The sequence below is a fragment of the Phyllostomus discolor genome, chromosome 11 (assembly GCF_004126475.2).
Source record: "Phyllostomus discolor isolate MPI-MPIP mPhyDis1 chromosome 11, mPhyDis1.pri.v3, whole genome shotgun sequence".
NCBI classification, from domain to species: domain Eukaryota; kingdom Metazoa; phylum Chordata; class Mammalia; order Chiroptera; family Phyllostomidae; genus Phyllostomus; species Phyllostomus discolor.
Window position 1 is genome coordinate 46,591,341 of NC_040913.2, and position 12,266 is coordinate 46,603,606.

The window sequence follows — 12,266 nt, forward strand, 5'->3', positions numbered from 1 at the left end:
TGGTCATTGTTTTAAAGCAGTAATTTTAAAGTAAAATGTAATGCATATCCCTTTGTTACATGGGAATATGCAACTGATTCAAAATTTACAGTATATTTAAAGAAAAAAAAACATTGTAAATTCCTTTTATCTCCATTGTTACAGATTTAACATTCCAAGATCAGGAGGTATGTTGTAGAAAGTGCAAAGAGCATGGGTTTGGGAGACAAGAGAACCATGTTCTAGATTAGGATTTGCCATTTCCTGGCTGCACAGAATTTGTTAAATGTCTAGTCTTTTAGACCTTCAATTTTATAAACATTAAAAGGTATGAAGTAATCAAGTAATAATGATATATTTTATATCATTAGTTTGTAGGGAAACCACCCACACAAGGTCTATTGCTCACTTCTTCCTACTGTAAGCACTCACAATAAAAGTTTTTGGCTTCATTTTTTAATATTAATTTATTGTCACACTCATGTGAAATGAATCCGGTGTCAGAAGGAGGAAGGCTATCCTTCCATTCCAGCTTCTGTGCAGCCACCACAATTTTTCAGACCAGTAACAGCCATTGGGTACTGAATTTGTGGGTTTTGGGTTTTTTTTGTTTTTTGTTTTGTTTTGTTTTTTATTTTTATTTTTCTTGACTAAAGTTAATAGATTCTTTTATTATACTTTTCTCTCTATATTGGGCTTCAGTTTTCTATGACATAATTTTGTTTTAATATTTTAATTTTTATGATTAATTCTGACAAAGAATCTAGAAGCAGGTTATCAAAAAGTCTAATAACTATTATAGCTCACAGCCATTAACAAAGCTGGAAGAACTTCCATTTTCTATTTTCTACTTTCTTTTTTTAATATATTTTATTGATTATGCTATTACAGTTGTCCCATTTTCCCCCCTTCACTCCCCTCCACCCTGTACACACTCTCCCACCCATATCCCCCCTTTAGTCATGCCCATGTGTCATAACTTCTTTAGCTTCTACATTTCCCATACTATTCTTACCCTCCCCCTATCTATTTTCAACCTACATTCTATGCTACTTATTCTCTGTACCTTTTCCCCCTCTCTCCTCCTCCCACTCCCCTGTTGCTAACCCTCCATGTGATCTCCATTTCTGTGGTTCCGTTTCTGTTCTAGTTGCTTAGTTTCTTTTGGTTTTGCTTTAGGTGTGGTTGTTAATAATTGTGAGTTTGCTGTCCTTTTACTATACATGTTTTTTCATTATCTTCTTTTCTTAGACAAGTCCCTTTAACATTTCATAAAATAAGGGCTTGGTGATGATGAACTCCTTTAACTTGCCCTTATCTGAGAAGCACTTTATCTGCCCTTCCATTCTAAATGAAAGCTTTGCTGGATAGAGCAATCTGGGATGTAGGTCCTTGCCTTTCATGACTTGGAATACTTCTTTCCAGCCCCTTCTTGCCTGTAAGGTCTCTTTGGAGAAATCAGCTGACAGTCTGATGGGAACTCCTTTGTAGGTTACTGTCCCCTTGTCTTTTGCTGCTTCTAGGATTCTCTCCTTCATTTTTACCTTGGCTAATGTAATTATGATTTGCCTTGGTGTGTTTCTTCTTGGGTCCAACTTCTTTGGGGCTCTCTGAGCTTCCTGGATTTCTTAGAAGTCTATTTCCTTTGCCAGAGTGGGGACGTTCTCCTTTATGATTTGTTCAACTATGTGCTCAATCTGTTGCTTTTCCCCTTCCCCTTCTGGTACCCCTATAATTCGGATGTTGGAACGTTTAAAGATGTCCTGGAGGTTCCTAAGCTTCTCCTCATTTTTTTTTGAATTCTTATTTCTTCATTCTTTCCTGCTTGGTTGTTTTTTTCTTCCTTCTGGTCCACGCTATTGTTTTGAGTCCCAGTTTCCTTCCCTTCACTGTTGGTTCTCCGTGCATCTTCCTTCATCTCTTTTATGGTAACCTGCATTTTTTCATCTAATTTGTGCCCAAAATCAACCAATTCTGTGAGCTTCCTGATCACCAGTGTTTTGAACTGTGCATCTGATAGATTGGCTATTTGTTGGTCGCTCAAAAGGATGAGTCCTGGGGGACTGATCTGTTCTTCTGTTGGAGACATCTCTCTCTCTTTATCTCTTTTTTTTTTTTCCTCCTGGGTCTGGTTGCTCTTGTTACGGTGAGAGGCGGAGCCTTAGGTGTTCCCCTGGGCTGGGCACCCCAGTCGCTAGATTGTGACGTTGTATGTGGGGGTGGGTGCGGGGGGTGGGAGGGAACAATGGCGGTAGCTCTGTTGTCCTGGGATCTCAGTCCCTTCTCTGGGATCCTGGGTTGCGCACTCTGCCCTGGTCCACAATGACGCCTCACCCCCGGAAGGCTTACGCGCTCCCAGTTGCCTTATGCGCCCAGTTCTCCCCAGTCTCTGCACGCTGCGACCCGCGCCCGCTCTTCCTCTCAGGCCCTCCTACCGGTCTGGATGAACGGGTCTACTTCAACTTCTTGACTGTCCGACTTCCATTCAGATAAATTCTCTGTCAGTTCTGGGTGTTATTCTTGCTCTAAATTGTTGTTGTTCTAATCTTGGTTGTGCGAGGAGGTATGGTGCGCCCACCTATGCGTCCATCTTGCCTGAAGTCTCTGTTTATTTTTTTAATGAAAGAATTTTGTGCCTTGGAGCCACTAACATATTTATCAGTAAGTTCTCCATTGACCTTGCTTAAAGGAGTCACAGACACACAAAAATCGCATAAATGTGAAGTGATACCTTGACATTATTACAGAACTGAGAATGCCCTTGGATCACTTTATAAGAAGCATACATGTAGAGTGATTTCCCTTTGGTGACTGCATTAACCAATGCTGTAGTCTTTGGTGTAGCTTTGCATATTGCATATTCACTCCAGTCTTCTTGAGAACATTTTGTGATTAGAAGTCTAGAAGAGTTGTATTATTGGCTTATTACTTTAAGTAGTTTTACTTGATGATCAGCTTTCTATCAAAGATAATCTTTTTGATCGACTTCTTGGAATTATTTTCATAATGCTTAAGACTGAAATTCCTGATGAAATGAAAGGCAGATAAATCCTCCATTTGGTTGGCAGAAAGTAGAAATATTGGGGGTTTGAGGAAGGGAAGGAGGGAGAAAAAGACACTAAAATAGTGGGCTGTGGTGCCTATGACTACATAGGTTTGTCTTGATCTTGGAGAGAGGTTAGGAATTTCATCTATGGATTTCTGGCCTTTTAGCTGCCACAATTGTGTCTTTACTCACAAATGCAAACCATATCCTATCACTTTACTTCTTTGGTTTAGTATATGCTTTGCCTTTTCCTTCCAAGGAAGCTGTAATATTCTACCCCTTTTTTCTCCACATGAAAACTTACTGCAAATACTCTCCTACACATCCCTTTGATATGAAGAACTGCTGGACCTCAGCCAGTTTATTCAGATCTTGTTCTGCAGCACTGCACAGAGTCAGCAATTGGAAATCTCTCTTATTTTGTGTGACATAAAGGTGATCTACCCAGTTCTAGACTCCTTTGTTTAAAATACAGGTAGGCAAAAGATCACATTAAAAAGTCAGTGTTTAGAATAAGTAAGAGGAGGAGAACCAGTTTTTCTTGGTATCTGCATGGAATTACCATTCAATTCAAGTGATCAAATATATACCTTCTAACAACCTAATATCTTGACTCAGGCTAGGTTAGGTGCTCTTTCTCAGTGCTCCCATAATATCCTGTGTATGTATTCTTATTACTCTGCTTCTGTGTTATTTCATGATTGCCTGTTGTATGCCTTAAGTCTCCTGCCTGCCCCACATATCCTTATCTTAAACTGTGAACTCTGTGAGGATAAAAATTGAGTCGTACCACTCTACCTGGTACATAGTGGGTGCCAAAATAAATATTTGTGTGAATACATGAGTTTTTAAAAAGGAAAGTTACTCTTCAACTCTATTAGAACCTTAAAAATTTCCCCCTCCATTGGCTTTGTCTCTAACAATATTTTAGCACTGTGATACAGATTTTAGTAATAAATGTTATTCAAATTCAGGTAAACAATTTAATGAATCAACTTTTATTTCTCCAACTGAGTCATTACCCTATAAGTTAATTAGAGCCTGAATTCTAAAAATGAAAAGAACTAGAGCCCTGACCAGTGTGGCAAAAGGTTGCTGGTTCAATTCCTGATCAGAGTGCATGCCTGGATTGTAAATTCAGTCCCTGGTCAGGGCGTGTACAAGAGGTCAATGTTTCTCTCATGTGGATTCCTCCCTCCCTTCTCCCCTCTACAAAAAATAAGCAAATAAAATCCTTTTTTAAAAAAGAAAGAAAAGAACTAGAATTACCTTAGTTTATCCCTATACCTTGTGAGTGATGTCCCCTCAATCACCCCTTTCAATTCTCTTAGATCCTTTGTTTACTCTTAAGCACACCCTGTCCATTCAGCATAAGTGAGCTAAGCCTCTGTAATGTGCAAGCAGGCACTATAATAGGAACATGGTTTGATGGGAGAGATGAACATGTAAATAAAGGGTTATAATATATCATGAAAACCTTATTGAGAGCTGGGACTGTTAGGGAAAGTTTCCCTGAGAAAGTGACATTTGTGCCAAATCTTAAAGAATGAGGGGTTTTAGATTTGTGGGGAGGGGGTGAGCATTACAAGAAAAGGGAACAGCATATGCAAAAAACTAGAAGCCTACAGACACAGAAATGGCAAGTAGATATAAAGGGAAGTATTAGAAGATGAAGCCAAAGGTTAAAAAAAAGCAGACCTGAATGGATTCCTGCAAAGAGTTTGGAATTTAACCTATAGGCCTAAGGGGAAGTCATTGAAAAATTTTAAACAGAGGAATGATATGATCTCACTATTGGCTACTTGTGTCTTTCCTTCAGGGATTTTCTGACCCTGTTTTTCCGTATCATTACTACTACTTTCTCTGCTAATGATTGTTGCCAAGTTAACTCATTTGGTTAGAGTAAAATGGTCTTAGGTTGCAGTTGGAAACATTATAAAACTGTATATAAAAACTACATTTGGAAATGTAGAGAGTTGCCTTCCTCTCCCCCTAACCCCCTACCAAAAAAAAAAATCTGTACCATAGCTAGATAATGTGACCCTAATCCCATCTTGTTACCTAATGTAGTAAATTGATAGTCTTTGAATATGTCATTCCATTCTTACTGCAAAAAGGAAAAAAGTGATGTTTTTGTTTAAAAACTAATGTTTTGTAACCTTTTGATATACTACTTTAGCAAAATAAAGATGGACTACACATGAAAGCAACTGAATTTTTACACTTAAGACTTTCTTAATATTTTGTGTTTAACCCTTTTTAGGCTTTTCATGTTCTATATTTAAATTATAAGTGAGCACACTAGACTTGAAACCAAGAGAGCTTCTATCAGGCAACCACAGTACTCATGGTGATTGCTGTTTTCATTTTTGACCCATTGCAAAGCGTCCACAGTTGCATGATTATGCACAGGGTCTTAGCTAGTCTCACAAGAAATCATTTTTGAATTTTGACAAAGATGTCATTCTTGGCATCTAAACTGAAGATAATTTGTGGCCAACCCATCATTTTCCATTTATGAGTTCCATTTAATTAGAAAGTAGTTTATGAGGTATCCTGTATTCTAAATGTAATTTTAAGTGACAGATGGATGGCACACATGCACATGACCTGGATGTCTCAAGCCTTTTTGCTTACTCACGCACAAGGGTCTTGGTAAAGCCAGCTGCAGGTCTGGGAGACCAGCAAGCCTCCTCCTGGGGAAACCCAGTCGTCATTTGATTCATTGCTGCCACCTGCTGGGAGCTGGCCACTGAAATGGGAAGGCTGCTGACCTGGTAGAACTGAGCCCAAGCAGGGCCACAGAAGGAACTCGTGTGCACGTAGTTGAGGAACTAATCAGCTGTTGTTTCTAGATGACAACCTACCCTTAAGTAAGAGGACTTTATAAACTGTAGAATATTATACCAATGTAAGGTGGTATTAGGTTACATTGGTTAATGCATAATGTCCAGCAATGATAAGACTCAGAGAACACTTCAGAGACTCAAAAATCCTAGAATATTAGAGCTGGGAGAATCCCTAAAGCAGATGCTGTGGAACTTTAGTTAAATCAGAGTTTCTTGGGGTCTTTTGGAAATGCAGATACCCAGGCCTGGCCCCAAAGAGTGATTCACTAGGCCTAAAATGGGTCTTATTTAACAAGCATCCCATGAGGTTCTGATGCAGGTAGTCTAGCACCGCACTCAAGAAGGGCACTGCCTTAAACACTATCTAGGTAAGAGCTTATCGGTCATTTTTATAATCAGTGCCTTATTTCAGTAAATGTAGTATTACATATTTCATCAAAGAGATAAGTCACTATAATACTGTAACTGGTTCCTTGAAGCATACACACAAACATCATTTTTGGATTGGTTTATTCTACAGCAAGGGGAAAAACAATCACTTTTAAATGATTAACTTTTCTGTCTGCTCCAAGAAGGAGGTAAAGTACTATAATTTATACCGGTTAGTTTATAGTGGATGCTTTTGGCAAGCAGAGGTAAGATTTGGTATTGCATTTATCATAGCCATCATTTCCATAAACCTAGTAATCGTTTGGTATTAATATCTGTTGAATTTTCAGGGACCTGAAGTACCACAATGCAGAGTTCTGCTCTACAATAGCTATCTGCTTGCCTCGTTCCTTCCTTAGGAGGGGCCGCACAAGACAAAGCTGCTGCCCCCAGGGTTTTAGCAGGGCTAACTATCACTTCTTATCCTCACTCAGTCTTGATAAGCTTGGCCAAGATAACAATAGTAAAGACAAAAATGACTTTCCTTATTATACAGGAAAAAATAAGTGATCTGAGAGCAAATTTGAAAATTCAGCTTACAACTGAGAATTCTGGATACCTGTCATGTGCTTGCCTCATAGAATATTATTGTTCCAAAAATATTTGTCATGTTTTATGTGCTACTGCTTCTGAAATGACTGGTTCAAGAATCATTGTCTCTGAACTTAGGCCACTGAACTCAGAGGCGGGTTACACTTGGTATACAGTATCATCTTAGTAAGCATTGGGCACCAATAATTTTCTAGGCTTTTTTTAACTCTCGGGTCATTGTCATTCAGGACTTCCAACCTCTTTAATGTAGATGATCATATATTGAATGCAGTTATCATATATTGCATGTGTAGAATTGAAAGGCAGTTTATTGAACCTCTTTATAGAGAAACCTTGTTGTGTTTACAGCATCATAATTTTTATTACTTATAAAATGTGATATGGTATATCATTTTATGTTAAATTTTGTTTCCAGCCTTCACAATCTCATCTCTTTGGGGTTTTTTGTTTGTTTGTTTGGGTTGTTTTTTTAGGGCTACCTGAAGGAAATCTTAAAAGAAATTGGTATTCAAAATGTAAAAGGGATCCACAAAAACACATGGGAGCTGAAACCAGAATACAGACACTATCAAGGAGAAGAAAAGAGTGATTAAGAAGACTCTAAGCCAGCATGCTAACAGAACTCAAGGGTGATGTGTTAAACATACTGCATTGATACTTGAGCACTTGAGCACCATCTGTTACAGGGGTAAAATGACTGATACTATAATTTCTCTAGGTAAATTTTTTAAGCAATAACTCTTGAAAAGTTACTTGTTTTTTGAAGAGAAATAACAAATTTATTTATAGACTTAACTTGTATTAAATCAGATTATTCATGTGGGGATAAGATGTTATGTAATTAAAGCAAATCAAGGAAATAACTATCCATTGAGATAAATATTTTTCTGAATTATTTGATTTTTTTAAACATCAGAACACCAGAATTCTGAGGTTGAGTGCCACTGCACTAAGAAAATTTTTATCCTTGCATTCTCACTGTAAAATAAATCTGGATTAAGGAATATGGTCCCTGTTTTCCTGCCCTGCCTCCAGTTGTCTTACCCTACTTTGTTCTGATGTGGGAAGCAAATCATTTCCCAGTTGCCTTCTAATTCTTAATTATTTGAGACTTGGTGTCAGGAAGCAAGCGGATAATGGTATGATAAATCAAGGACTGAGGATCCTTGATGCCTGTCGTGTGCTTGGTTTGTAGCATAGGACTTTCCCAGAACCTTGTCTTGTTTGGAACTGCCCTGAAACACACCTGTCTTCTACCCCTGCCTTTTGTTTTTGTGGTGACAGTGCCTGCTAGGGGGAACTTGGTGACTGCTGATAGCATTTCCAGATCAGAGTTGTGTGTCATTTGAAGTCATGCTTTGATATTTCTGCAGACCTATTTTTTTTTCCAGCTTATTTTAGTTACCTTTAGCTCATCATACCTGACAGTATCTGCTTGAGTCTTTTAAACACTTAATTTGAGTCTCTTAAACACTTGTTACCTTTCAATAGGATAGCTAATTTGTGTGGTAGACTGGTGTCATTCCTGATTAGTTTTTTGGAATTGCTTTCTTAATCATTACTAAAATATTGGCCATGGAAGAGACGCCCTTTTACCTGGGTTTCCATATTTTTTCTTTTCATAAGGATTTTTTAATTTTTATTTTTAGAAAAGCGGGAAGGCAGGGAGAAGGGGAGAGAAACGTTGATGTGCAAGAGATACATCAATTAGTCACCTCTCACACACCTTCTACTGGGGACCTGGCCTGCAGTCCAGGAATGTGCCCTGACTCAGAATCGAACCAGTAACCTAGTGGTTCACAGGCCAGGACTCAATCCACTGAGTCACACCAACCAGGGCTGGGTTTCCATATTCTTTTATTTCAGGACTCTCTTACTCAGATAACATGCTTTTGACAGCAGAAATGAAGAAGTAAAAATCCTAAACCCTAAACCACTGTGAGATTGAGAGGAAGGCTGATACACAGAAAGGCCTTATATAATAGATGAGATTGTTAAAACTCAGCCAGTACAGGAATTTAGGGTATGTTTTAACTGTCAAAATGTAATAAGATATGTTTTCTGGGCATTGGAAAGATTTTAAATTACTTGTTGCCACAGTAACTTCTAAAGTGATACATCTTAAAAAAGAGAACAGAATTTTCTCTGTTGTATTATAAGTAGCTCTTGTGGGTTTCAGCAGTATTGCAGTTCTTATGGGTCTATGAACAAATTTTCTTTGAAGCATATTTTGATCAATGTTGGTATACATCAGTGAAATAAGAGTAAACACTTTTCAGGTCCTTACGCGCTGGACAGTGTGTTAAATGCTCTAAAATATCTCATCGAATCCTCAGAAATAGTGCTGAGAAATAATGTCCATTTTATAGAACCATTTCCTGCCCACCATACATACCCTCATGAATACTGCTCCCTCTTTGGAGGAATACCACCCTTAGGGCAAAGTGAGTAAAAGAGTGTACTTACTTTCTAAAAACTTGCCCTCCCCCTATGCCCCCAATCATACCTCCAGACCAGGAAGATGGTGCCAATTGCAGAGAGTTGTGAGGAGGAGAGTTTATCTCTGGTATCTGTGCCTGAATTCAGACATCTAAACAGCCCTTCTCACCTCCCCCCTTTAAAGTGAAGATCCTTTTACTAAAATTTGAATTTCTGTTATACTTCAAGTACCTGGGGTAGGGTATGTGCTGTGTGACTTTAGAGTGGACTCTTTTAGACCTCCATCAGAGTTAAGGAGCCCAGTGGAATATGACAGGCAGTGGGGCATTGAGCTGAAGGGGAGCTGCCTTGGATTAAGACTTCACGTGCTGCAGACACCCCTTTCATATCAATACATTAGCCATCTTCCCTGTCATTTTTGTAAGAGTCCAGGAGATGATAAGCTGCTTCTCTTTTTGATTGAGTTTTCTTTCTGACATATGTCCAGAGCAGGTTCCTGAGTATAGTTTCATTTGCATGAAGTGTAAGAGGTATCAGAGATCACTTTTGAACCTGACTTTTCACATACTCACATTACTTTGAGCAGGTACCACTGTCCATAACACAATTATATGATGTAACTTCTGACAGATGAGCAGTGTGAGCCTTTAATAGTTTAAGAAAATTAACAGTTTTTTTAAAGATTTTATTTATTTATTTTTAGACAGAGGTGAAGGGAAGGAGAAAGAGAGGGAGAGAAACATCAATGTGTGTTTGCCTCTCATGTGCCCCCTACTGGAGACCTGGCTCAAAGGCCTCACTCAGTCCACCGAGCTACACCAGCCAGGACGAAAATTAACAATTTTTATCTGATTTTGTTAGAAATCATCTAAATAAAGGACTTTTTAGATGGTTTAGCTTACAGTTTAAAGTAGATTCTTAGAAGTCATTTAGGCTTAAATTTTAGGTTTTTAAATAATTATTTTCTTAAAGTGTACCATATTTTTAAATGTGGAAATTTGTATTTGTAAGGTCTTAAGAAGATAGTTTAGTTTTGTTTTTTATTATTTAGTGGAAATGTAAGTACACCAGAAGAACATGTTTTGGTGTACTAAAAATTTTAATCTGGTATGTTCATGGAACACAGTGGCTGTTTATTTGGCAAGTATTTATTAACCATGAATATATTCCAGGCACTGTGGGATATGAACGCATAATAGTCTAGTGGGAAATAGAGTGTAGAAAGGTAACAATGCCGTGAGGGTCCTGAAGTGTGAACTAAGCATTACACTCAGTCAAAATATTCCAGTTAATTCATCGTTGCCATTTAGACTCTACATGGATTTCCAATTTTTAAAGCATTTGAATGCAGTAATATATACTTAATTTTAAAACGTCCTCTAATATAATTTAACCATTGATAATTTATAAGACACAAAAGGACTTACACAATGCCTAAGAATCATGATTATGAATACATACAATGTATGCCTATAATGCATCAATTTCATTAATAGAAAACTGAATTAAAGACTTTACTGGGCTAGTCCTCATGACATTTAAGCCTTACTTCTGATTGCCACTCTAGTTTCTCTCCTTGAACAAAAAGCCTGTGAACCACTTTGGCCATTCATTCATTCAGTGAAAAATCCATGGAAATGCCCACTGTATGCCAAGCAACAGGGTTAAAGGTGATGGGTGTTTGTGGTAATGTGCCTTATATGCTACCAGTTCTTTTCCTACTTGACTAAGTCAGCAAGAAGAATAATAGCTTTTGTTTATTAGGCCTTTATTATGTGCAGTCACTGTGCTAAGCATTGCACTCACAACTCATTTAATCCTCACAGCAACCTTACAACATAGGTTCTCTTCTTACCCTTGTTTTATAGATGTTCAGGTACTAAGAGGTTAAAGAACCATAGTCATACAGTAGTCAGGGTCAGAGCTGATTCAGATCCTAGAACATCACTCTGGAATGCAGGGTCTTAGTCACCCTTATGTATGTAAAAATCATGGGTGCTACTTGCTGATTGCCCACAGCTGTGATTTATTTGCCCAGAGTCTTTCATCTTTGGGTTTTGTTTTAATAATTACTAAGATATAATTTACATATCTCTGTCACATTTGACTTCTCCTCACTAATGGGGAACAGAATCTCAAGAGTTATCATTCCTGAATCAAAAAAGAGAGTGGACTGTGAATTCTATCTGAGTTTTGACTTTAGAGATTTGGTTTCCAGTTCTTGTTCAGGTTCTAGAGTCTCTTACTAGTGGAATGATATTCCTTTTTTTTTCCTGCTCTAGATTCAGATGAGCTATTTCCCAGAAATGATTGCAGATGGTCAATAGACTTGATTTACTTAGATCCTAGACCACCCAATGAAAGTCAGTCCCACACTCATGAGAGAGTTGTTGACTTGGCTAACCACAGGGGAAGATCTGTGTTATGGCTTAGTGAGCACATAGGACGTCTATTAGCTTGAGACTGCCAAGTATGAGAATAAGAGCTGAACAGATAAAACGGTCTTTGCTTTTAGAAACTTACAGTATTGAAGAGGACTGTGAAATAAATAGATTGCAGCATAATGTATTAAGTTTAGCAATAGAAATACATGTCAGCATGTTTTATGAGCTACCTGGATTCAAAGCCTATGACTTAGAGCAAGATGTTTACCATCTGTGCCTTAGTTTCCTCATCTATAAAGTAGAAATATTAAGAGTATTTGTCTCATAGAATTATGGTGAAAATTAAATAAGTGAACATATGTAAAGCATTTAGAACACTCCATGATACATAAAAAATACTTTATTGGTATTAGCTTTAACATATACAAAATATATAAAATGTGGAGCTAGCACAGAGAATGAAATGATTAATTACATCTTTGGGGAATCAGGAAAATCCTTAGAGGAGTTGGTATCTAAATTGGGTTTTGAAGGGGTCTGAAGAGTCGAGGCAGGAAATACAGAAAGAACAAGTGCAAGGGCATTAAG

At 37.8% G+C, this 12,266-nt stretch overlaps 1 protein-coding gene across 1 annotated transcript in view; it reads left to right on the top strand.

Moving 5' to 3' along the window:
• GTF2F2 (general transcription factor IIF subunit 2) overlaps nucleotides 1-11,779 on the top strand; it is a 177,915-nt gene extending 166,136 nt beyond the window's left edge. Inside the window, exon 8 of the mRNA XM_028526576.2 lies at nucleotides 7,329-11,779. Coding sequence (XP_028382377.1) covers nucleotides 7,329-7,448 — 120 coding nt within the window. The 3' untranslated portion in view covers nucleotides 7,449-11,779. The remainder of the gene's footprint in view (nucleotides 1-7,328) is intronic.
• Nucleotides 11,780-12,266: the final 487 nt, after the last annotated feature.